The 27,592-nt window shown below is 45.2% G+C and overlaps 1 protein-coding gene across 2 annotated transcripts in view; it reads left to right on the top strand.

Moving 5' to 3' along the window:
- Positions 1-27,592, top strand: part of naalad2 (N-acetylated alpha-linked acidic dipeptidase 2) — a 223,168-nt gene that overhangs the window by 47,937 nt on the left and 147,639 nt on the right. For both annotated transcript variants that reach the window (XR_015079726.1, XM_085998794.1), the window contains exon 3: positions 12,746-12,932. Coding sequence is in view for 1 of the 2 variants with exons in the window: in XM_085998794.1 (XP_085854920.1) it covers positions 12,746-12,932 (187 nt within the window). In the remaining variant the exon portion in view is untranslated. The remainder of the gene's footprint in view (positions 1-12,745; positions 12,933-27,592) is intronic.

The raw sequence follows: 27,592 nt of genomic DNA, 5'->3' as shown, positions 1-27,592 counted from the left end.
TCTACAAGATGCACTGCAGCAACCCGCCAAGGCTTCTTCGGCAGCACCTCCCAAACCTGTGACCTCTTCCACCTAGAAGGACAAGGGCAGCAGGCGCATGGGAACACCACCACCTCCAAGTTCCCCTCCAAGTCACACACTATCCTGACTTGGAAATATATTGCCGATCCTTCATCGTCGCTGGGTCAAGATCCTGGAACTCGTTTCCTAACAGCACTAGTTGAGTACCTTCTCCACATGGACTGCAGGGGTTCAAGATGGTGGCTCACCACCACCTTCTCGAGGGCAATTAGGGATGGGCAATAAATGCCAGCGACGCCCACATCCCAGAAACGAATAAAAAAGAAATGTTGTAGATGGTCAATTTCAGAGCTTAGAAACTGCTGGTTACTGCATTTGTAAGCCACATAGAGATTTCTTTAGCTTGCAAGTGTTTAGAGCCAACTGTATATCCAGTGCCACCTCATTGGAACAACCTCTCACCATTGACAGATCGCTTCTGTCATCTCACCTGCAGCTGCCATCTATTCCAGCAACATTAAAAAAAATCACACCTTTATCCTCAATCCTTCCATGATCAGCCTCAACACCACCATCACCAACCTTCTCCACTATCATCTGATGCTACACAGGGCATCAGCCCGTGACAACATTCCTGCCTGGGAGGCCAGCGATGGCATCACCATGGCCAGATTTACTTCACTTGACACTGTACACCCTAGCTGCCACATGATGCGCCAGGTTGACACCATCCCACACCAGCACCGTAAAGCATCCCTTTAATGTCCAAGCTATTCCCTGCACACTCATAGCTTCCACCCCCTCCCCCCGCTATAGTAATGTCTCAACATTCATTCAAACTCATTGAGACACTTCTCAAGGTGCCCACAGATATCTCCAATAAGATTAAGTGTTGAAAATATAGATTTCACTGCATGACAACACATTACCAGAAACTTCACATGAACATTGGCTAAACCTCTAGTACCTACCCTTGTGTGTTGTTAGTTGGTATGCTTGCAGTAGGATGAGGGTGAGTGTGAGGGGTGGCAAGTGAGATAGGGAAGTGATAATGTAGATAGAGAGGGATGGGTGGAGGTGCAAGGTAAGTTTGTGTGAGTAAGGATGTGCAGGAGTAGGGCCGGGAAGGCAGAGTGATGGGGATGAGATGAGTGGTACAGCAGGGTGAGCTTTAGTGTGGCCTTGCAGTAACGTTTTGTGATCTACTGAGATCATTGAAAGGTTTGCGCCACTGCAGCCTGGTCCCCCTGACGACATCCCTGCCTGTGTCCTCCTGTGCAATGTGCAACCAGACTGCGTTGATCTCCTGGGGAGGTCTCTTCCGCCCATGGGAAAGGAAGAGAACCTCCCTGCTTGCTGTGACTCCCTCCATAAGCATATGGCGGGAGTCATGTGTGAGCCTGGGTGCAGCCGTGCACCTTTGAGTAGTGGTTGTCAGCATTTGCAGCACCTCAATACTGCAGAACACTGACAGAACAACTGTCAAAATCACTGTGGCCGTGGTCCCTTTAAGGAAACCGGCTGATGAAGCATCGTCAAAAGACGTCATCAGACCCTCTTCCTGTTAATTTGGCCAGGAACCCCGCAGGGTGGGCTTAACGAGGCCAATCTACGGAAAATCTTTTTGAGAGTGGCTGCAGACCGAACCGAAACCGCCAACCAGCTCTCCCGCCTCCGTAGGGATAATCCAGCCTGAAGAACTGGAAGAAAGATGGCAAACTTTCAATGCAGAGGTGTAATCATGGAGAGAATGAATCCAGGTTCCAAGGCAGAGTAGCAAAAATATTTTTAAGATAGGAACCCAAGCCAGAGAATACTGTTATAATAACTTTTATTGATTCAATGAATTCCACGTGATCAATATGTTATTACTCTAGGTAAATTAAGTCCGTCACTGAGCTCAGCACCAATTATGACATGTAAAAGTCTAGGTTAATATCACACTTCAATATTCTGCACTTCAACAAATAGCATCAATTTACATGAAAAATGATGGAAACATATTTTGATTCTGCAATGATTAATAGATAGCACTATTTCACATGATCTGATCTCTTCATCCAGGTCTGAAATCAAGAGAAACTTATACTGCAAATAATCGGAAAAGGAAGAAGAATTCCTTTTTATTTGAAGATTGGGTTGACATTTGGTCAATGCTGATTGGTTTAACAATCAAGTTGATTCTTACTATGTCATTTCCCTGTTTAACTGCTTTTATCCAAGGGTTAGCCGAATTGATGTCCATACTATTGGAGTGATATAAACCAAAAAGATCATTTGTACCATTTATGAAACAGTAAAAAATGAAGTACATACTTCACAAAAGAGTGTGAAATGCAGATTAGAGGTTGTATTAGGTGAAAAATACCTTGAATATTTGGGGGGAGAAATTCAGTATCGCCCCGTTTGGGGCGCAATTATCGGCCGGGCGCAAAGTTTAGCGCCTGGTGCTAATTATCGCCTCCGACTGCAAACTTGGCTTGTATCGCCCCTGGAGGTGATTGGAGTGCTAAATCAGGCACTACACACCTCTCTTAAGGCAGTAACGCCGAGGAGCGAGGCGCTAACTCAGAGCGCTGGCGAAGCTCGTGATGTCAGTCAGCAATGGAACACAGAAACACTGGCGCTGGCCAGTTCTTAAAGGGGAAGGTCGATCTTGCTCTCCATCCACGCACTGCTCATTGCAGCCTTGAATCACCACCTGGAGAGACCTGTACATCAATTCTGCTGGAAAGAACAATGGAGAGGCCCAGGGAAAGAGCTCAGAGTGCAGTTCCCACAAGTCTCTTCTAAATCGATGCAAGGAAGGTCAAATCAAAATGAACCTGCAAAGTGCTGCTCAATACCCAAAACTCCTTCACACAGCATTGAATCTCTCTCAGAATGCCTGGTGCAAAAATGTCGCTGACAAAAAACATCAGGAAGCGGCCGCCTTTAAATAGCGCTCCCCCAGTCCCTTCCCGACTGCAAAACATTCCCCGCAACCTGTCGTTGCTAACGGCAGGCGGTAAGGCAGGGGGCGCCACTCAATATCTGGTCCGGGGTGTTGCGCGCTCGACTAACATCGCGACCTGTGGGCGCAGGAGATCGTGGCGGTAGTGTTTAGCACTGCCACAAAATGTCAGGTCAATTTCGTGAGCGGCGCAAACAGCGCCGTGCCCGGGCGCTAGTTGCTTTGTGCCCTCTTAGGGCGCTAACGGGAGGCGCAAAGCAACCAAATTTTTCCCCCTTGGTCTATGTTGTACATATATTTCATAGTTATTAGTTATGTTTAAAGTGGTACAACCTGAGTGCCCATAGAATAGAATTTATTATTCTATTTTATTTTAAAGAGCATTACATGTCGGACAGGATTCCTCTGCTGACCTGGCCTTGGAGATGAAGTACAAGAGGATATCCTAAGTTCTTTACAGTTTGATAAAACAGAAACTATATATGGGGTAGAGTTTCCGCTTTGGGTGCAATCGGCGATTCTGGCGTAAGTAGCGCCCAAACTTCCGCCTGTTTTGAAAAGTTTCTCTTCCCCCCACCCCCCCCAAGTTTGCGCTCAAACTTATTTGTACACTCTTGGGAGCCGCAAGCCTACATTTCGTTGTACTGCACTTGTGCACTAACAATGACAATAAAGTTGATTATGATTATGATATCGCCTAACGCACAATCTGCCATGAACCAGTGCAATTGGGCAACATTTTAAAACTTTTAAATATTTTGCTTTTAAAAAAAAAAGTCTTGAGAATTTTTGATATACATTAATGACAGGGCAGAATTTGCAGATAACACAAAACTTAGAAGTGTAGTAAATAGTGAGGAAGATAGCAATAGATTTTAAGATGACATAGAAAGGCTGGTGAAATGGGTGGACACATGGCAGAAATGTATGAGGTGATACATTTTTGTAGTAAGTACACAAGGAGAGACAATATATGTTAAATGCTACAATTTTAAAGTGGGTGCAGGAATAGAGACCTGGGAGTGTATGTGAACAAATCATTGAAGGTAGCAGGACAGGTTAAGAAAGCAGTAAATAAAGCATATGGGATCCTGGGCTTTATAAATACAGGAAACTCTTTGTTATCCGGCACCAACGGGACCGGCGTAGTGTTGGTTTATCAAAAAGTCCGGCTTACAGAGAGGTATAGTTAAAAAGTACGAGAGCTCCGTATACAGCAACAAATCCAGACTTCCCTGTTGCTTAGCACCAGGTGCAGGAACTCCGACCACAAGATCCAAGCGTCCCTGTTGCTTAGCAACAGGTGCAGGAACCCGACCACAAGATACAAGCGTCCCTGTTGCTTAGCAACAGGTGCAGGAACCCGGCCACAGATCCAGGAACAGGCCACTAATATGATGTAAAACTTACCTGAACCTACTCCTGAATTTTGCCGGTTAGCAGAGATTTCCGGTTATTTAGGTGCCGGTAAATCGAGCGTTTCCTGTAGAAGCATAGAGTATAAAAGCCAGGAAGCTATGCTAAACCTATATGAGTATTGTGTCCAATCCTGGGCACCACACTTTAGGAAGGATGTGAAGGCTTTGGAGAAAGTACAGAAGAGATTTACTAGGTTTCAGGGATGAGGTATTACAATTACGTGGATAGACTGGAGAAGCTTGGGTTGTTCTCCTTGGAGCAGAGAAGGCTAAGAGGAGATTTGTTAGTGTTTCAAATCATGACGGGTTTAGATAGAATAAAAAAAAGACTATTTACAATGGCTGAAGGGTCGATAACGAGAGGGCACAGATTTAAGGTGATTGTCAAAAGAATCAGAGGCAACATGAGTAAAAACTTTCTTATGCAGCAAGTGTTTAGGATTTGGAATGCACGGCCTGTTAGGGTGGTGGATACAGATTCAACAGTAGCCTTCAAAGAGAAATTGGATAAATACTTGAAGAAAAAGTTGCAGGGATATGGGGAAAGAACAGGGAAGTGGGACTAATTGGAATGCTCTTCGAAAGAGCTGGCGCAGACTTGATGGGCTGAAAGGCCTCCTTCTGTGCCATACTATTCTGATATGATATACTTAAGACTGGTAACTTGGTCAAGTTTGAATAATACAACTGAAAATGGAGTTATCGCAAAAAATAAGCATTTTAAACCACAGTGCCAATCCACCACCTGTGAGTCTCACAATTTTAAATGACTGAAAATGACTTCTCAAAGAAAATATACAAAACTACTTTCTAGTTAGATTGGAGGCTCCTTGAAGGCCTGTAAACGAGCACAATTAGCAGAAACTCCCAATGGTGATTAATTCACCCTGGGCCCCACCCAGTGGGTGGGGCCGACTTCTAGTGTGATTTTTTTTTGTGAACGAGTGCAGAAGGTCGCGGAAACCACAAGTTGCACTAAACACAATTTGCGCTTAAAATTCTGCCATCTTTTGTGCTGGTTATGCCTATATTGGGGGAATTAAGCTGAAAAAAGCGCAATCAAGCGGAAACTCCAGGTCATAAATTTCAATAATAAGGATTTTCTGGTAAATTCAAGTGCAATTTCCAACATTACTGTACTAATTTTCAATAAACCTAACCTTTAATTTATTATTAATTGTGCTTACAATATGTGATGTTTCTGCCCCCTTTCAGCAAGTAGAAATAAATACCCTTTGCCCTCACAAACCTGATTGTCTAATTTGACATATTATAATCAAACTTGTACGAGTTGATTCTTTAAATCAACTAATTTAAATTATTCCAAATGAACTGAAATGTACTATTTTAAACATGCAATTCAACATTGATTGCAATGTCTATGGACCATCCTGGGAATGAATGCTCCAATATACTGCATAGAGAGTGACAGTACCAGGAAGGAGTCAATTTGCTCCCTACACCTTTGTTTAATGCAACTTTAGATCATTAATGGCAGTGGACTAAAACAATGCTGGTTGAGACATTCAAGTGGGAGTTAGGAGGTAAATTAAAAAATAGGACCTCAAAGGTAGTAATCTCAGGATTGCTACCAGTGCCACGTGCTAGCCAGAGTAGAAATGGAAGGATATTTCAGATGAATACGTGGCTAGAGGAATGGTGCAAGGGGGAGGGATGCAAATTCCTAGGACATTGGAACCGGTTCTGAGGTAGATGGGACCAGTACAAACTGAACGGTTTGCACCTGGGCAGGACCAGGACCGATGTCCAAGGGGGAGTGTTTGCTAGTGCTGTTGGGGAGGGTTTAAACTGAAATTGCAGGGTGTTGGGAAGTTGTGCAGGGAGACAGAGGAAAGGGAAACGAGGATAGAAGCAAAAGACGGGAAGGAGAAAAGGAAAAGTGGCAGTCAGAGAAATCAAGGGTTTAAATCAAATATGGCCACAGTAAATAATAATTCTAAAAGGTCTAAGAGTGTTAAAAGAACAAGCCTGAAGGCTTTGGCCTAGAAATTCGGTGGGCTGCGCCACCAGTTAGCGCCTAAAGAGGGCACTCAGTGGCTTTACATAAGAACATAAGAAATAGGAGCAGGAGTAGGCCAATCGGCCCCTCGAGCCTGCTCCGCCATTCAATAAGATCATAGCTGATCTGATCCTAACCGCCAATCTACTATCACAGAACCATCTCTTGAATCTAGCAGAATTAGACACACGAAATAGCAGCAGGATCAGGCTACACGGCCCCTGGGCCCGCTCCGCTACCCACAGGGCCATGTCCGATCCGAACTTAGACTCATGTCCAAATTCCTGCCCGCTCCCCGTAACCCTTAATTCCCTTTACTTCTAGGAAACTGTCTATTTCTGTTTTAAATTTATGTAATGATGTAGCTTCTACAGCTTTTTGGGGCAGCATATTCCATGGACCTACCACCCTCTAAGTGAAGTAGTTCCTCCTCATCTCAGTTTTGAAAGAGCAGCCCCTTATTCTAAGACTATGCCCCCTAGTTCTAGTTTCACCCATCATCGGGAACATCCTCCCCGCATCCACCCGATCCAACCCCTTCACAATCTTATATGTTTCAATAAGATCGCCTCTCATTCTTCTGAACTCCAATGAGTAGAGTCCCAATCTACTCAACCTCTCCTCATATGTCCATCCCCTCATCCCCGGGATTAACCGAGTGAACCTTCTTTGTACTGACTCGAGAGCAAGTATGTCTTTTCTTAAGTATGGACACCAAAACTGTATGCAGTATTCCAGGTGTGGTCTCACCAATACCTTGTACAACTGAAGCAATACCTCCCTATTTTTATATTCTATCCCCCTAGCAATGAAAGCCAACATTCCATTGGCCTTCTTAATCACTTGCTGCACCTGCATACTAACCTTTTGAGTTTCGTGCACCAGGACCCCCAGATCCCTTTGTACTTCAGTACTTTCTAGTTTCTTGCCATTAAGATAATAACTTGCTCTACGATTTTTCCTGCCAAAGTGCATAACCTCACACTTTCCAGTATTGTATTCCATCTGCCAAATCTCTGCCCACTTACTTAGCCTGTCTATGTCCCCTTGCAGGTTTTTTATGTCCTCCTCACTCACTACTTTCCCTCCCATCTTAGTATCATCTGCAAACTTTGATATGTTACACTCGATCCCCTCCTCCAAATCGTTAATATAAATTGTAAAGAGTTGGGGACCCAGCACTGACCCCTGCGGAACACCACTAGTTACTGATTGCCAGTCTGAGAATGAACCATTTATCCCAACTCTCTGCCTTCTGTTAGATAGCCAATCCTCTATACATGCCAGAATATTACCCCCAATCCCGTGATTTTTTATCTTAAGCAATAATCTTTTGTGTGGCACCTTGTCAAATGCCTTTTGTAAGTCTAAATACACTACGTCCACTGGTTCCCCTTTATCCACCCTATATGTTACTTCCTCAAAGAACTCCAGCAAATTTGTCAAACATGACTTCCCCTTCATAAAACCATGCTGACTTTGTCCTATTAAATTATGATTATCCAAATGTCCTGTTACTGTCTCCTTAATAATGGACTCCAAAATTTTACCTACCACAGATGTTAGGTTAACCGGTCTATAGTTTCCAGCCTTCTGTCTACTGCCCTTTTTAAATAAGGGTGTTACATTAGCAGTTTTCCAGTCTGCCGGGACCTTTGCTGAGTCCAGGGAGTTTTGGAAAATTATTACCAATGCATCCACAATCCCTACCGGCACTTCCCTCAAGACCCTAGGATGTAAGCCATCAGGTCCAGGTGATTTATCCGCCTTGAGTCCCATTATTTTACCGAGTACCACTTCCTTAGTGATTTTGATCGTGTTTAGCTCCTCCCCCCCTATAGCCCCCTGTTTGTCCAGTGTTGGGATATTCTTAGTGTACTCTACTGTAAAGACTGATACAAAATATTCATTCAGTGTTTTTGCCATCTCCATATTTCCCACCATTAATTTCCCGGTCCCATCCTCTAAGGGACCAACATTAACTTTAGCCACCCTTTTTCTTTTTATATAACTATAAAAACTCTTACTATCTGTTTTTATATTTTTTGCTAATTTACTTTCATAATCTATCTTCCCTTTCTTAATCAATCTTTTTGTTATTTTTTGCTGTCTTTTAAAGTTTTCCCAATCCTCTATCCTCCCACTATATTTGGCTACCTTATATGCCCTTGTTTTAAGTCGAATACTATCCTTAATTTCTTTACTTAGCCACGGATGGCTGTCTTTTCTTTGACACCCTTTTCTTCTCAGTGGAATATATTTTTTTGGAAGTTGTAAAATAACTCCTTAAATGTACACCACTGATCATGTATCGTCTTACCCTTTAATCTATTTTCCCAATCCACTCTACTTAATTCCGCTCTCATACCTTCATAGTCTCCTTTATTCAAGCTTAGCACGCTTGTTTGAGATCCAACCTTCTCATCCTCTAATTGAATATGGAATTGAACCATGTTATGGTCACTCATTCCAAGGGGATCCTTTACTAGGACATTTTTAATTAATCCTGTCTCGTTACACAGGACCAGATCTAAGGTTGCTTGCCCCCTGGTCGGTTCAGTTACATACTGCTCAAGAAACCCATCCCTAATACACTCAGAGAACTCATCCTCAAGGCTTTAGCGCCACTGGCCGCGCCTCCCGCGATATTTAGCGGGCCACTAATGGCGGCGTCAGCCTGTAGCGCTGCGCCGCCACCGATGACGTCATCGGTGTGCGCAGCGCCCCGCTGCCGCCCCGATCGATATTTGGTCGTGCCCGCCTCTGTAACGCCGATCGAAATCGCGCCCGGTTCACGGGGCCTACCTGTGGCAGTAGTGGCGCAAATTAAGGTGGAGGTGCGGGGCAGCCATTTTTTCGGTGGCCGCCTGCCAGCACCTCCATTCCCGGGCTCCTGATTTCCGCCCCCCTACCCCCCCGAGACTTCTCGGTGCCGGGCTCTTTTGCCAGCACTCGCGATCGGTCATCGCGCTGGTGCAGGCCCCTACCCCTTAAGAACGGGAGGAAGGCCTGCACGCTGCGGCACGTTGCGATGCGATATTCAGTTTCAGCGCCCCAAGAGGGACGCGGGGTGCCTCGAGCAGCGCCCCACGTCCCTCTTGGGGTGCTCAAAATGAATATACGGCGGGCGCAACTGCTCCGTTCGCAGCGGTAATTCCGGCGCCCTGGCGAGCTTGGCGCCCCGTTTGGGGCTCCACCGAATTTCTAGGCCTTTGTGTCTTAATGCAAGGAGCATTCATAATAAGGTGGATGAATTAGATGCGCAAATAGACGTAAACGGATATGATATTGGGATTACGGAAACATGGCTCCAGGATGACCAAGGCTGGGAATTCAACATCCAGGGGTATTCAATATTCAGGAAGGACAGGCAAAAAGGAAAAGGAGGTGGGGTAGCATTGCTGGTTAAAGAGGAGATTAACACAATTGTAAGGAAGGATATTAGCTCTGATGATGTTGAATCTGTATGGGTAGAGCTGAGAAATAGCAAGGGGCAGAAAACATTAGTAGGAGTTGTATGCAGACCCCCAAACAGTAATGCTGAGGTTGGGGATGGCATTAAACGGAAAATTAGAGACGCGTGCAATAAGGGCACAGCAGCTATCATGGGTGACTTTAATCTACATATAGATTGGGCTAACCAAATTAGTAACAACACTGTGGAGGAGGAATTCCTGGAGTGTATACGGGATGGTTTCCTGGACCAATATGTCAAGGAACCAACTAGAGATCAGACCATCTTAGACTGGGTATTATGTAATGAGAGAGGATTAATTAGCAATCTTGTTGTACGAGGCTCATTGGGGCGGAGCGATCATAATATGATACAATTCTTCATTCAGATGGAGAGTGAAGTATTTGACTCAGAGACTAGGGTCCTGAATTTAATTAAAGGAAACTATGATGGTATGAGGTGCGAGTTGGGTAGGATGGATTGGGGAACGTTACTTAAAGGGTTGACGGTGGATAGGCAATGGCAAACATTTAAAGATCGCATGGATGAACTACAAAATTTGTTCATCCGTGTTTGGCATAAAAATAAAACAAAAAAGGTGAATCAACCATGGCTAACAAGGGAAATTAGGGATAGCATAAGATCCAAGGAGAGGACATATAAATTGGCCAGAAAAAGCAGCAAACCTGAGGGTTGGGAGCAGTTTAGGATTCAGCAAAGGAGGACAAAGGGATTGATTTAAGAGGGGGGAAAATAGAGTATGAGAGTAAGGTTGCAGGGAACATAAAAACTGACTGTAAAAGCTTCTATAGATATGTGAAGAGAAAAAGATTGGTGAAGTCAAGTGTAGGTCCCTTGCAGTCAGAATCAGGGGAATTTATAATGGGGAACGAAGAAATGGCAGACCGATTAAATACATACTTTGGTTCTGTCTTCACAAAGGAGGACACAAATAATCGGACACAAATAACCTCCCAGAGATGTCGGGGAACATAGGTTCTAATGAGAGGGAGGAACTGAATGAAATCAGTATTTGGAGGGAAATGGTGTTAGGGAAATTGATGGGATTGAAGGCCAATAAATCCCCAGGGCCTGATAATCTACATCCTAGGGTACTTAAGGAAGTGGCCCCAGAAATAGTAGATGCATTGCTGGTCATCTTCCAAAATTCTATAGCCTAAGTTCCCATGGATTGGAGGGTAGCTACTGTTACCCCACTATTCAAAAAAGGTGGTAGAGAGAAAACGGGGAATTATAGACCAGTAAGCCTGACCTCGGTAGTGGGGAAAATGCTAGAGTCCATTATAAAAGATGTAATAGCAGAGCACTTGGAAAACAGTGACAGGATCGGACAAACTCAACATGGATTTACAAAAGGTAAATCGTGCTTTACTAATCTACTGGAATTTCTTGAGGATGTAACTGGTAGAATAGATATGGGAGAACCAGTGGATGTGGTGTATTTGGACTTTCAGAAGGCTTTCGATAAGGTCCCGCATAAGAGATTAGCATGTAAAGTTAAAGCACATGGGATTGGGGGCAAGGTATTGACTTGGATAGAGAACTGGTAGGCAGACAGGAAGCAAAGAGTTGGAATAAACGGCTCTTTTTCCGAGTGGCAGGCAGTGACTAGTGGGGTACCGCAGGGATCGGTGCTGGGACCCCAGCTGTTCACAATATATATAAATGATCTAGACGAGGGAACTAGATGTAATATCTCCAAGTTTGCAGATGACACAAAGCTGGGTGGGCGTATGTGCTGTGAGGAGGATGCCGAGAAACTCCAGTATGATTTGGACAAGTTGGGTGATTGGGCAGATGCATGGCAGATGCATTATAATGTGGATAAATGCGAAGTTATCCACTTTGGTGGCAAAAACAGAAAGGCAGCTTATTATTTGAACGGCAATAGATTGGGAGAAGGGGAAGTGCAACGAGACCTGGGTGTCCTTGTGCACCAGTCGCTGAAGGTAAGCATGCAGGTGCAGCAGGCGGTTAAGGCAAATGGTATGTTGTCCTTCGTAGCGAGAGAATTCGAGTACAGGTACAAGGATGTCTTGCTGCAGTTGTACAGGGCCTTGGTGAGACCACACCTTGAGTATTGTGTGCAGTTTTGGTCACCTTATCTGAGGAAGGATGTTCTTGCCATGGAAGGAGTGCAGCAAAGATTCACCAGACTGATATATGGGATGGCAGGAATGATGTATGAGGAGAGATTGGGTCAATTGGGCTTATACTTGCTGGAGTTTAGAAGAATGAGAGGGGATCTCACTGAAACTTATAAAATTCTAACAGGACATAGAAACATAGAAGGTAGGAGTAGGAGCAGGACTAGACAGACTAGATGCAGGAAGGATGTTCCCGATGGCGGGGGAGTCCAGAACCAGGGGTCACAGTCTAAAGATAAGGGTTAAGCCATTTAGGACAGAGATGAGGAATTTCTGCACCCAGAGAGTGGTGAACCTGTGGAAATCTCTACCACAGAAGACAGTTGAGGCCAATTCATTAAATATATTCAAGAAGGAGTTAGATATATTTCTTAAGGCTAAAGGGATCAAGGGATATGGGGAGAAAGCAGGGACAGGATACAGAATTTGGATGATCAGCCATGATCGCATTAAATGGCGGAGCAGGCTCGAAGGGCCAAATGGCCTACTCCTGCTCCTATCTTCTATGTTTCTATGAGAGAGAGATGCTCATTTCAGATGTTAACCTGTGCAAAACAGCCTGGGCCCAGATTTTAATGAAATGGAACTTGAGTCAATTCATGTATTTAAATTTTGCAAATGCCAAAGCATTCCCTGTGTTCAATCATTTTTTTTACTTTACACACGCATTATCTTTCAATTACTTATGAGTCTTAATATTGTTTCATTCAGGAGTTGGACACGATTTCCCCATTTAGCCGGGACTGAAAATAATCTCCAGTTAGCCCAACAGATTCAAAAGCAGTGGAAGAACTGGGGTCTGGATTCAGTTGAATTGGTTCACTATGATGTCCTGTTGTCTTACCCAAACAAAAGCAATCCTAATTACATCTCTGTCATTGATAAGAATGGATATTCGGTAAAGTGAAACATCTTGCATTTAATTATACTTTTTACTTAACTCCATCTCTACTTTTTTATGTTTCTATGTTTTGTTAATCTGAAATAATACACAATTAGTAGTTTATACTCCATGGTACAATTCAATTATTCCCATACATAAGTACTACAGATGCTGTAAATTTGAAATAAAATCCTCTCGACAATTTTTTTCTCCCCTTGTCCAATTTCTTCCCACCTACATTCGCGACTCTTCTGATGCCCTCTGCCACATTAACAGTTTCAGTTTCCTGGCCCCAACCATCTCCTTTTCACTATGGACATCCAATCCCTCTACACCTCCATCCCCCACCAGGATGGCCTGAGGGCGCTCCACTTCCTTGAACAGAGGCGCAACCAGTCCCCATCCACCACCACCCTCCTCCGCCTGGCTGAACTTGTTCTCACATTGAACAACTTCTCCTTTGACTCCACTCACTTCCTCCAAATTAAAGGTTTTGCTGGGGAACCTGCATGGGTTCTAGCTATGCCTGTTTTTTCGTGGGATATGTGGAATATTCGTTGTTCCAGTCCTACTCAGGTCCCCTCCCTCACCTCTTTTTCCAGTACATTGATGACTGTATCGGTGCCGTTTCCTGCTCTCGCCCTGAATTAGAAAATTTCATTCACTTTGCTTCCAATTTCCACCCTTCCTTCACATGATCCATTTCCGATTCTTCCCTTCCATGATTTCTCTGTCTCCATTTCTGGGGATAGGCTATTGACAAACATCCACTATAAGCCCACTAACTCCCACAGCTACCTGGACTACACTTCCTCCCACCCCACTTCCTGTAAGGACTCTATTCCATTCTCCCAGTTTCTCCGTCTCCATCGTATTGCTCCGACGATGCCACCTTCCACACCAGTGCTTCCGACATGTCTTCCTTTTTCCTCAACCAAGGATTCCCCTCTACCTTGGTTGACATGGCCCTCGACTATGTCCGTTCTATTGCCCGCACTTCTGCTCTCATCCCTTCCCCTCCCTCCCAGAACCACAATAGGGTTCCCCTTGTCCTCCTCTTTCACCCCTCCAGCCTCCACATTCACCATATCATTTTCTGCCACCTCCAGCATGATTCCACCACCAAACACATCTTCCCCTCCCCTTTTAGCATTCCGAAGGGATCGCTCCCTCCGCAACACCCTGGTCCACTCCTCAGTCACTGCCAACCCTCTCCCCTTCCCACAGCACCTTCCTGTGCAAGCACAAGAGATGCAACACCTGCCCTTTTACCTCCTCCCTTCCCACTGTCCAGGGCCCCAAACACTCCTTGCAGCTGAAACAGTGATTTACTTGTACTACTTGCAATTTAGTATACTGGATTCACTGCTCACAATGCGGTCTCCTCTGCATTGGGGAGACAAACGCAGATTGGTTAACCGCTTTGTGGAACACCTCTGTTCAGTCCATAAGTGTGACCCCGAGCTTCCGGTCACCTGTCACTTTAATTCTCCGCTCCACTCCCACTCTGACCTCACCGTCCTCAGCCTCTTACACGATTCCAATGAAGCTCAACGTAAGCTCGAGGAACAGAACCTCATCTTTCTATTAGGCACTTTACAGCCTTCTGGACTCAACATCGAGTTCAACAATTCAGGCCATAACCTCTGCCCCTATTTTTTCACATGGCAGCTGTTGCTGATTCTGCCATTCCCATTTACACCTCCTGTAGACCCATCTTTTGTTTAACTTGTCCCACTACCATCTCCTTTTGCCTTGCACCATCATCCCTTTTGTCTTTTAATCTCTCCTGCCTTCCATCCTATCACATACCTTCCCTTTTGTTCTTTCCTCCCCTCCCCCCTTCCCTGCCCCTACACTTGCTTAAAATCTGTTATATCTCTAACTTTTTCCAGTTTTGATGAAAGGTCATCAACCTGAAACGTTAACTCTGTTTCTCTCTCCACAGATGCTGCCTGACCTGCTGAGTATTTCCAGCATTTTTGTCCGTTATTTCCATGCTTTATTGCAGTTGCCGAGTTCTACTGTTCACAAATTACATTCTGGCAGTGGACTAAAACAATGCCGGTTGAGCCATTGAAGTGGAGTGATATGCTCACTTCAGATAGACTATGCAAAACCGTCGATTTGGGCCAGATTTTAATGAAATCATGGAACTTGAATGAATTCATGTGTTGTTATTTTGCAAATGCATTACGTCTGCTCCCCTGATACATGTGTCTTCACCTTCGTTGGCTCTGTAAATCCCCCTTTCACTGATTTCAAAATCCTTGTTCTCATCTACAAGCCTTTCTATATCCTTGCTCCTCCCTACCTCAGCAGCTTGGTTGGAGAGAGCAGTGCTATTTCATCTAACTAGTTTTGTTGAGGGTGGTTGTCTTTAAACATACCAGTAACCAGGAGGCTACATACAGCTGCTTTATGATGCCATATGATTGTGGTGCAATCGCTGCGAGTTTAGTGAGTGATGATTAATAATTTGATTATCAGTATATAAATCAATATATAATGTAGCACGTTTTAAGGTGCTCATTTGCTCAGTCAATTGAAAGCGGGAGAGATATTTGAAAAGATTACCATCTGAAATTATTAGTTTGTTGCTTCTAATTTCTATTTGCAATTGTAGGAGCACCATCACCACAAGCACTGCAGTGATTCAAGAAGAAAGCCCATCACCTAAGCACAACTATGGATGGGCAATAAGTGTGGCCTTGCCAGCTTTATTGCATCCTGTGAACAAAAAAAAACATAGTACTGCAGTGAGGAATTACTTTTTTTTATAAAAGAACTTAGTATTTTACTAGAACTGCTTAATCACTTAACCAAATGTTTAATTCTGAAGTGAATCTGAAATACATCATTTGCCTGAGACCAGGATGGAGTCCTGCAGGGATCTGTATTGGAGCCATTCCTGTTCACCATTTTCATAACTGATTTGGATGAGGACATAATGGTACCATTAATACATTTGCTGCTAACAAAAATGTGCAAGCTGATAAATTAAGAACAAATAACTTGTATTTGTATAGTGGCACCTACATCCTCAGAACATCCCAAAGCACTTAATAGCCAATTAATTACTTTTGATGTGCTATACTGGCACACAGGGCAGCCAATTTCCCACATTACAACAGTGACTCCACTTAGTTCATTGGCTGTAAAGTGCTTTTGAGACATCCGGTGGTTGTGAAAGACATTATTTTAAAGTCTTTCTTTTATAGCAAGGCCTCACAAACAGCAGCAAGACTAATGGCCAGTTAATCTGTTTTGATGATGATTAGGTGATAAACATTGGCCAGAACACCAGGAGAACTACTCTGTTCTTCTTCTTTGAATAGCGTTATGGGATCTTACCTGAACAGACATCAATTTGATGTCTCATCTGAAAGACCATGCCATCAGCGACGCAACACTCTTTCAGCACACACTGAAGTGTCAGCCTAGGTTATGTCCTACAGTCGGGCTTGCATTCACAACCTCTGATTCAGAATTGAGAGTGCTACCACTGAGTGAAGCTGACACCCCAGATTAGGGGAATGGGCCCATGTGGCAAATGTCCTTCAATGCGGTGCATTGGTATCTATTAGATCCGTGTATCTTGATGTTATGTGTCCTTCAATAACTAGACACGAGACTGCAGGGAACAATCAACAGGTGTTTACTGGATGAGGGTTACTCTAAAACTAAACGTACAGATCCCTACTCAGGGTTTATATACAGGTGTGGTCACTGCCGGTACTACAGTATACAGGAGCTGTAAAAAGTAGTTCTCCCCTTAGAGGTACATACACTACAATTCCTCCCCTTTTAGATTAACAGTACCATAAAATCATTAATTGTTAAATGAAGGTTAACATGCACATTAACTGAAAATAGTCCATTTATAAATTCAGTCTTTGGGGCGGCTTCCTGATCCTTTCTGGATAGCGCCTTTCCTGAGTGTCTTGCTCTTGGTGCGGAGGCCCCCTGTTGTCAGTTGGTTCATCAGCTTCCGATGCTACTGTTTCTGGGGTAGATGCTACCTGTATGTCGGGTTCATCACCAGGTACGCGAGACATGGGGTTGACTCGTTCCTGTGACTCTAGGATCTGGTCAACATGGCGTCTCACAATGTTCTCCCCAACATCCACTGTGTACATTAGTGGCCCCTGCCGTGTGCATATCGTTCCTGGTTGCCATTTCTCTGTTCGGTAGTCGTGGGCCAAGACTGGTTGCCCTACATTGAAGCTCCTTGTCGGCTTCTCATTGATGTGCTGGAATTGCTTATTCTCAACATCCCTTCGTACATTTGGTCTGAGCAAATCCAGACGAGATCTCAACCTTCGGTTAAAGAACATCATGGCCAGGGTCTGGTTGGTGACTGCATGTGTCGCATTTCTGTAGGTTAACAGGAAATTGTCCACCTTGTGCTGCAGTGGAATGTCGTCATCGCACATGGCCCTTACTGCTTTTTTAAAGGTTTGTACGAACCTCTCAGCCAATCCATTTGTGGCTGGATGATACGGGGCGGATGTGTAATGCCTTACCCCATTCCTTTTCATGAATCTTCGAAACTCTTCGGACACAAACTGTGGTCCATTATCAGAGCAAATCTGCTCTGGCAAGCCGTTCCTGGCAAATATGGTCCGTAGGACTGCAATAGTTTTCTCCGTGGTGGTGGACGACATTTTGATCACCTCAGGCCATTTCGAGTGCGCATCCACGGCTATTAAAAACATTGAGTCCATGAATGGACCAGCAAAATCAATATGCACCCGTTGCCATGGAGATGAGGGCCACTCCCATGGGTGTAGAGGGGCATGTGGTGGTGCATTTTGGACCTTCTGGCATCCTGAGCAGCTCTTTGTCAGGTCCTCAATTTGCTGATCGATCCCCGGCCACCACATTTAAGCCCTAGCAAGGCTTTTCATCTTCACCCCTCCCAGATGGCCTTCCTGAAGCTCATTTAGCACTCTCTCCCTTAACTTGGGTGGAATTACCACTCGGGATCCACACATCAAGGTCTCCTGGCATACTGACAACAGTTTTTTTCTGGATGAGAATGCTGGCAACAGTGAGTCGCCATGTGCTGGCCATCCCTTCACCGTCAAATCATATACCCGAGACAGTGTCGGGTCATTTCGGGTCTCCTTCTCTATATCAGCGTTAGTTACTAGCAAGCGTTCAATTATAGTCGAATAAAATATTTCGACAGTGTCCACTGCTGGTGCTTCCTCCGCAGTAGGCAGTGGCAGGCGTGATAGCCCATCGGCGTTTCCATGCTGTTTCGTGCCCTTATACTCTATTTCATATTGGTTTGCCCCTAGAAAAAGGGACCATCTTTGTAGCTGTTGCGCAGTCATCACCGGAATGCCCTTCTTTGGATTAAAGATGGAGACAAGTGGTTGGTGGTCAGTCAGCAAGGTGAACTTCTGCCCGTGCAGATAGTGGTTGAACTTTTTCACTCCCCACACTAGGCTGAATGCCTCCCTGTCAATCTGGGTGTAGTTACGCTCGGCTGAGGTTACTGACCGAGACGCAAAGGCTACTGGCCTCTCCGAGCCGTCTGGGAACTTGTGCGACAGCACCGCTCCAATGCCATAGGGTGATGCATCACACGCCAACCGAATTGGTAGTGCTGGGTTGAAATGAGCCAACACCTCTTTTGATGTGATCAATTCTTTGCACTTCTGGAAAGCTAGTTTACATTCGTCATTCCACTTCCATGGTACCCCCGTTTGCAGTAGGGTGTTCAGTGGGTGTAGTACTGTAGACAAATTCGGCAAGAACTTATGGTAGTAGTTCACCAGCCTGAGGAACGACCTCAGTTGTGACACATTTTCCGGTGCTGGAGCCTTGACTACTGCCTCAATCTTTTCAGGGGACTTATGTAACCCCTCCATCAATAACGTGGCCACAATACGAGATCTGCTTCTGGAAAAACTCGCATTTGTGGTGATTTGCTCGGAGCCCATATTCCTTCAATCTAGTGAGCACCTGCTCCAGGTTGGTAAGGTGATCACTGTCATTTTCGCCCGTGACCAGGATGTCGTCCAAATAACACTGGGTCCCTGGGATCCCTTGCAGGACTTGATCCATTGCCCTTTGCCAAATAGCCGGAGCTGATGCTACCCCGAACACCAGCCGGTTGTATTGGTAGAGACATTTGAGTGTTGATCGTGAGGTACTGTTTCGAGGCTTCTTCTACCTCCATTTGCAGGTACGCCTGGGCCAGATCAATCTTAGTGAAGCATTTCCCTCCAGATAGCGAGGCGAAAATATCTTCAATCCGTGGAATCGGATATTGTACCGTGTGAAGGACTGTGTTCACTGTCACCTTAAAGTCCCCACAGATGCGAACCTTCTTTGGTTCCCCAGGCGTATTACTCAACGACCTCTTCATTACAGGAACGATGGGTGTAGCCCACTCGCTCCAGTCCACTTTGGACAGTACTCCTCAACGTTCCAAACCTTCCAGCTCTGCTTCGACGGCTGGGCAGATTGCATAAGGCACCGGTCTGGCCTTAAAAAACTTTGGGCTTGCATTTTCCTCTATTTTGATCGTTGCTGTTATTCCTTTTAGTGTTCTGAGTCCCTCCTGGAACACTTCTTGTGCATCAGTTAGCATTTTTGACAGTCGTCCAGGTGTGACGTCGTCATCCTTTTTGGCATCTACAGTCAGTGCTTGTATGGAATGCCAATCTAGCTGTATCTTCCGGATCCATTCACGTCCTAGTAGTGGTGGTCCTGCATCTGGCAATACAGATAGGTCAATTTTTGGTGTTTCCTTGCCGTTATATATAACGTTCACCCTTATTTTTCCTTTGGGGTTGACTTTTTGCCCCGTGTACGTCTTCAAGACAATCTCTGTATCTCTCAAGGGTATATGTGAGAATAGCCGCTTGTAGTCCCTTTGGTTTATGACTGTTAGGGCTGATCCTGTGTCCAATTCCATTTTCACTTGGACTCCAGCTATCTTGAGCGTGACCCAGATAGTTTGGTGATCCTCCGTTTTGATCACCTTATGTAGTTTCAGACAACCCAGCTCCTTGCTTCCGGAGTCTGTATCACTTTTCTGTTCGTCTGAACTACTCTCCGTCACCTTATGTACCTTCTTGTACTTCTCCTGTGGAGATTTCTTGCTGCTGGTTTTCTTTCCCGACCTGCAGACTCTTGCTATGTGTCCTACTTTTCCACACTGTCTGCACACTTTGTCCTTGAATCAGCAATCATTATGGTCGTGTGTTGTTCTGCCGCAGCGATAGCACTTCGCTTCTGTATGACATTTCATTTGTGCCATATTCTTGCGGTCTCCGTTGTATCTCTGCAGCGTCCCATGCGGCTGCTTCATGTGATACTGCCATGCTGAAAGCCTTGTCCAGCGTAAGATCCTTTTCTGATAGAAGCCGTTTCTGGGTTCCTTCACTTTGAAGCCCACACACAAACTTGTCCCTTAAAGTATCTGCTAGTCCCGTTCCAAACTGGCAGTGTTTCGATAGCTTGCGCAGTTCCGTTAAATACTCAGCATTACTTTCATCTTTATGCTGGTTCCTTCTGTGAAACTTAAATCTTTCTGCTATCAGCAGCGGTGTGGGGTTTAAGTGGTCCTGTAGGATTGACACCATGTTTCCAAAATCCTTTTCCACTGGCTTCTCTGGGGTTACTAGGTTTCGCAGTAAGCCATACGTTTTTGCACCCATTGAATTCAACAATACCAGCGCTTTCCTCTCATCTGGCACTTCATTCGCCTTGCAGTACACTTCTATGCGTTCGACATATGTCGTCCAATCTTCGACTTCATTGTCGAACGCTGTGATACTGCCACTCTTCGGCATCCCTGGGTGTGGTTAGACTGGCTCAAAATGGCGTTTTCCCCCGCTCTCCCTTCTTCTCGCGATTCAAAATGATGTTTTCCCGCGCTCTCCCTTCTCCGCTGCGGCTCAAAATGGCGTTTTCCCGCGCTCTCCCTTCTTCTCCGCTGTGGCTCAAAATGGCATTTCCCGCACTCTCCCTTCTTCTCCGCTGCGGCTGCTCGGCCCTTGAACACTGGCTGCGCTCTGCGCGTTTCCCTTTCTTCCCCGCTGACGCTGCTCGTCCCTTGAACACCGGCTGCGCTCTGCGCGTTTTCCTTCGCGCCTCTCTTCTCCCGTCGACGCCGTTTGGTCCTGAACACCGGCTGCGCCCTGTGCGCTCTACCCTCTCTCTTCTCCTGTCAATGCTGCTCGGCCTTTTCTGTGCCGTCGGCTCTAGCCGCCGCTGTCCGGGAAGGGTCTGCGCCGTACCTGTTGCCAGCCCGTTTCGCTGGACCACCGTGACTGGAGAACCAAGCCCAGCTCTCAACAGCCTCCCCTGCGATGCTCAAATCTCCGCTGGATGACTGGGCGGTTGCTCGTGGGCGACGCCCGTGCTTCTGGCCTCGACCTTCTTCCACTGTTCTCCAGGAGCGAATCCCTGGGAGGTGATGGAGTTGCAGGTAGGTTCGAATCTGCCTCGTCGCCAATGTTAGATCCGTGTATCTTGATGTTATGTGTCCTTCAATAACTAGACACGAGACTGCAGGGAACAATCAACAGGTGTTTACTGGATGAGGGTTACTCTAAAACTAAACGTACAGATCCCTACTCAGGGTTTATATACAGGTGTGGTCACTGCCGGTACTACAGTATACAGGAGCTGTAAAAAGTAGTTCTCCCCTTAAAGGTACATACACTATAGTATCCACTAAAGGTTGCAGAAAAGGAGAGGACCGTGGGGTGGGGGTACTGGGTGTGATAGTAGATAAATCACCGATCATCGCCAAACAGTGTGATGAGGTGATTGGGAAAGCAAATATAGTTTTATATTGTATTACTAGGACAGTAAAATATAAAATTAAGAACACTGTACTTGGGTGTTACAGCCATACTTGGAGTATTTTGCCCAGTTTTGGAGCCCACACACCGGGAAATAACAAGGTTCTGGAAAAGGTATGAAGGAGGCAACCAAAATGATACCTATTATTAGGCCTCTTGGTTTTCAGGATAGGTTCTAGGGGTTGGGTTTTTTTCATGCAAGAAATGGAGGCATAGAGAGAATATGGTTATGGCTTTTAAAATCATGAAGGGAATATATTGTCAAGTTGATTCTAGTTTTTTGAGATGCAGAGATAAGTATTAAATATGCAAATAAAGAATTAGGTTAGATATTAGGAAGTATTTCATTTCACATTAGTTCATTGCCTTCTAGAACATATTTATTGAAGCGTGGTGAATGTGGATTCCCGACAGTCTTTCAAAAGGGAGCTGGACAAGTTGCTGAGTGAGGAGCTTCATGTTATAAAAGGTAGGTTGCAGCTGGCTGGGAATAGGGAGACTTGGGGGTTGTTGCAGTCTCCTGGAGCTAAAGGTCAGAGGAATTTCCCAGAATTATTTTTCCCTAAATTGGCTACAGATCATTTTGCTCCATTACTTGCCTCTCCCAGGCGATTGCATGACTAAGTGAGGGTGAATTGGGCGGGGGGGAGGGAGAGAGACGGCAGGGGGGGTTGATGGTATATGAGGCTGCAGCATGTCTGAGTGGGATAAGTTTGATGGTCTAGATGTTTCCTTTAGTGCCCTAATTTTCTTAATTTAGTATGTAAATTAAATGTTAAAATATTTCTGCAGATGGATTTGCTAAAGAGGTTTTTAATGCACTGAGGATTTGAATAATTAAGCTGTGAATTTTTAACTGGCTGTCTTTTTAGAACTGCAGGCAGACATAGTAATATGGAGGCTGCAACTCCACTCCTGTGCACCTTCAGCATTGGTCTGTGCCGGGTCCGGGGCTTTGACTTTTACTGAAAATTTTTGCCCGAATTTCCCATTCTCTTTTTTTCCTGTTGTCTTTCATTTGAAGCTATGGCCCCTTGTTTCTGTATTTTATACACAACAGCAATCTTATCTGGATCCAAATTTCTCAACTCATCATTGTTTTAATCTTAAATACTTGTAACAAATCATCGTACAGTCTTTAAGAGAGAGGTCCCATACTAGCCAACCTCTTAAGTTCTGGAATAAATCTAGTAGCCTTCCTTTAAACGCCCTTCAATAACCAATTATCTTTAATGAAGTGAAAGATAAAACTGTATGCAGTACTACAGATTTAGTGTTACCTAGACCAGGTATCATTTTAGAATCACCTTTCTTGACTGATAAGTTACACCCATAGGTTATATCCCAATATTCTGTTTGCTTTTTTTAACTGTCAGTGAATAATGGACTAATGGTTTTAGTAATCTGTTTCTCACCACCACCACCACCAACCCTTACGATCTTTTTCTTGTTGTGACAGTGCAAGCACATTTATTTGGTACTTAATCAACACAGTACTTTCCTCTGTTGAATATCTTAATTTTACTCTGCTCCATATTAAATAGCCTCTTCTCTGCCCACAGATCTAACTTCTCCAGATCCTTCTGAATTTGTGCACGCTGATAAACATTTGTTGCTGCGCCTAATTTGGTGTCATCTGCAAATGTAGACACTTTGGACACGACTCCTCCAAGTCATTGGCCCAGATATTCCGATCGCAGGCCTCCCGCGGGCGGAGGGCTGCGATCTGGAAAAATCTGTGCCCTTACCTGAGGGCTCCCGGGAGACGCACAGTTCCGCTGCTGGGCCTCTCCAAACTGCCGGTGTGCAGGGCCCACGTATCCCAGAGGTGCAGGTAGTTTGCAGCATCCCTGGGATCACGTGGGCCATGGGGAGCCAATCAGAGAATGGAATCTCCCTTCATACATTTGACAGGAAGACCTGTCAACTATATGAGTGGAGATCACCCCAAAAACATAGTAAAACTTCAAATAAATTATTTAAAATTTTTTTTTTTAAATCACATTTTAAAAATGACTTGAAATTACATAAATTAACTAGTTTAAACAAAAATTAAAATTTTTGAAAAAAATAATTAAAGTTTTTAACGGGGCTAGAAATAAACTTACCTTTTTTAAAAAGTATTTTTAAATGATAAATCAGTGGAATTAAAAAAAAAAAAAATTTCTACTCTTATCCTGGTAAAAGCAGGCCTTATGCTTCTATGGGTCTCCAAAAAGCGGAACTCTCCGCCCACAGAGGCCCTTCTCCCAGGCAGCCGGAGCATCTGTCAAGAGCTTTGTCATGCGCAGTGTGATGTAAGAAAAAGGAGACTTACCATCAAGTAACTTTAAAGTAAGCTTTAAGTAACTTATAAACACACTATATACACAGGAGAGGTCTTTACCATGCCTCTGGTAGAAGCCTCTTACAATACTGAACAGACCAGTATTTATACCAGTCCAACAGGAAGTGACATATGACAGGAAGTGAGGTATGTACACAGTTCATAGTTCATAGTTCACAGGAAGTGATGACATAACTTCCCGGAAGTTATCATTTTTATCACATTCTTCCCTCTTGCAGGATTAGGAGGCTGTGGTCTACCTTTTGGTCCGCAGCCGCCGAACAAGGAAGAGTCGCACCCGTTTGGATTCCCGTCGTAGAGGGTCGCTGGTCCGCTTACATGCGGTTGGCCATTGGTCAGAGTCTGTGTGGCCTGGATTGCCCTGTGAAGGGTCGGGGAGATCATGGCTTCGAGTACGAGCCCCAATAGGTTCAAAGTCGGACTGCCTCTGTTCAGAGGGAGGTGCAGAGCTGGTCTGTGGTGGATCAGTACTTTCATGCGCGGTACTGGGAGGGTCGCAACCTTGAGCACGGGGTTCTACCGGCACCAAGCTAGTTGGTGTCCGATCAGGATCCTGGAGAGGGGTACCCGATAGGTCCCAAGAGTTTCCTGGTGAAATGCCATCACCCGATGTCCCACTAGGTCCTGGTGGGCAGGGAGCCAGATCCCGTAATGATACGGTAGATTCTCGGCCGTCGGAATATCGTATGTTTGCATAGGTGGGGTTGGCATCGGTTAGTTCGACCTCGTCTACAAGAGGGTCATTTTTAGACGTCCGAACGTATCTTCGGAGTAATACAGGTCCAGGAGTAGTTAGCCATGACGGGAGTGATGTCCCATGAGATGAGAGACGCTGGAATCCAAAGAACCGCTCAGGAGGTGTAGTATTTGTGGCTGTAGAAAGCAGGGACCGTATAGAGTGCAATGCATCCGGAAGCACTGTTTCCCATTGCTGGTCTGGTAGGCCCCGAGATCTTAAAGCGAGACGTACGGAATTCCAGATGATACCGTTATACCTCTCTACCTGCCCATTTCCGATGGGATGGTATGGTGTTGTTTTGCTTGTAGCAATTCCCCGTTCTGAGAGGTAGTCCTTGAGTTCCCTTGACATAAAGGATGGACCCCGATCTGAGTGAATATAAGCCGGCATGCCACAGAGAGAAAATACCTGCTCAAGGCAGCAGATTACTGTGGACGCCAGCATATTGGAGCAGGGGAAGGCAAACGGAAAACGTGAATATTCGTCGATCATGGTGAGCAAATATGTGTTCCGAGTTGAAGAGGGCACTGGGCCTTTAAAATCGATGCTAAGTCGTTGCATCGGTTGGGTTGCATGTATGAGTATACCATCTGAGGGGCGGAAGAACTGAGGTTTTAATTCCGCACAAAGCCGGCATTCTGAGCATATTTTCTTTACATCTCCAGTGGAAAAAGGGAGATTCCGTGATCGTACGAAATGTAGCATGCGCGTAACGCCAGGATGACACAAACCATTGTGGACATCCATGAGAGTGGAGGATGACATAGTGGAACAGAATGCCCGTGTGAGGGTGTCCGGGGCCACATTCTCCTTGCCAGGCCGATAGAGAATGGTATAACCAAAAGAGGCCAGTTCCATCCTCCAAAGTTGTATTTTATTCTTAATTTTGGTTCGTTTTCGATTATCGAGCATGAAGGCGACTGATCGTTGGTCCGTGATCAATGTAAAGTGCTGGCGAGCTAGAAAATGGTTCCACTTCCGTACTGCCTCTATGATGGCTGTGGCTTCTTTCTCAACCGGAGGATAATGTAGCTCGGCACCTTGTAAGGTCCTGGACATAAATGATACAGGACGACCTTCCTGATTCAGAGTAGCCGAGATCGCCACCTCCGAGGCATCACATTCAACCACGAAAGGGAGATTCTCATCGATGGAGTGAAGAGCCGCTTTCTCCAACTGTTTTTTGAGAAGGTTAAAGGCTGCAACAGCCGCTGTTCCCAGTGGAAATGATCTAGCATGCAGCAAGGGTTGGATTTTGTCCGAAAAATGAGGAATCCATTTAGCGTAGTATGCAAACAGACCGAGAGCCCGACGTAAAGAAGCCGGATTCTTAGGTGACGGGAGCTCTTGGAGCGGGCGAAGTCTTTCTGGGTCTGGCTTAATGATACCATTGCCTACGCAGTAGCCAAGGATGTTGATGGTCGGTTGCGACTCAACAGATTTGGATTCATTCAGGGTCAAATTACGGCAATGGAGGGCATCCCGAAATTTTTGGAGGTTGGAGTCGTGTTCCTGTTGATCGTGACCTGCAATGGTAATGTTATCAAGATAGGGAAAAGTGTCCCTTAGGTTTTCCTGCTTAACCAGGCCATCCATTGCCCGTTGAAAGACAGCCACTCCATTAGTAACCCCGAATGGGAGGCGACGAAATTGGTACAGCCGTCCATTAGCCTCAAAGGCTGTGTACTGTTTATCTGAGACCTTCAAGGGTAACTGATGATAGGCACTTTTTAAATCGTAAGTTGAGAACACTTTGTATTCGGCCAGTTTATTAACCATATCATCAATGCGTGGCAATGGGTAGGCATCCAAGTCGGTATATTGATTGATGGTTTGCGAATAATCGATGCATAGTCGCTGTTTGTGAGGTTTTAGAGGGTTCTTGACAATGATGACTTGAGCCCGCCAGGGCGACGAACATGGTTCAATGATATCCTCTGCTAGAAGTCGAGAGATTTCAGCCGCAATAAAAGATTGGTCTTCCTGATTAAAGCGCCGCGATTTCGTTATTATCGGTTGGCATTGAGGCGGAATACTGGCAAATAATGAGGGTTCATCAAGTGAAGCTGCTGATAATGCACAAAATGGTAATTTAGACGGTATATTAGAAATAGTAAGTCCGGGTTTGGATCCACCAAACTCAATGGTGAGTTTCTTATGCTGTTTTTGGAAGTCCAGCCCTAAGAGGAGATCACTACATAAGTCCTTGAGCACCGAAAGTCGGGTGGAGGGATACATACGACCATGAAGTGTCATATCAACAACACAAAAGCCGGAGATTCTGGTATTAAGTGATGACTGGGCCATCGCAATTGCCTGGTCCGATGGGAAGACATGTAGTTTCAATTTCGCAACAATCTGTTCCTTAATGAAACTATCAGTACTTCCTGAGTCAATTAAGGCATCTAAGGTATGCCCTTTAATTGAAATTTTTGTGGCTGCATGAGACAGGTTCTGTGGGCAAGCAGCTGTAATTGGTGTCGTTGCACAGAGAGTGGCTAAAACTCTCGGTGTGCTTCTTCGGGAGAGAGCTCGAGAGGAAGCTTGATAGGTCCTAGCTGGAGCATCTTGATAGGCCCTAATTGGGGCAGTTCGGTAGGCCTTAGCTGGATTGGCCCTCGTAGAGGCCCTTGATAGGCAAACTTTAGCAAAGTGTCCTTTTTTCCCGCAATAACTGCAGATTGCATTGCGAGCAGGGCAGGTTTTCCTAGGGTGAAAAGCATCTCCACAAAAGAAGCATTCCTTCCTAGATTGCCAA

This window comes from Somniosus microcephalus, chromosome 10 (assembly GCF_052327205.1).
Source record: "Somniosus microcephalus isolate GS21.2 chromosome 10, FLI_Smic_1.0, whole genome shotgun sequence".
Lineage (NCBI taxonomy): Eukaryota > Metazoa > Chordata > Chondrichthyes > Squaliformes > Somniosidae > Somniosus > Somniosus microcephalus.
The sequence above is the reverse complement of the archived record's forward strand: the minus strand, read 5'-3'. Positions and strand labels throughout refer to the sequence as shown.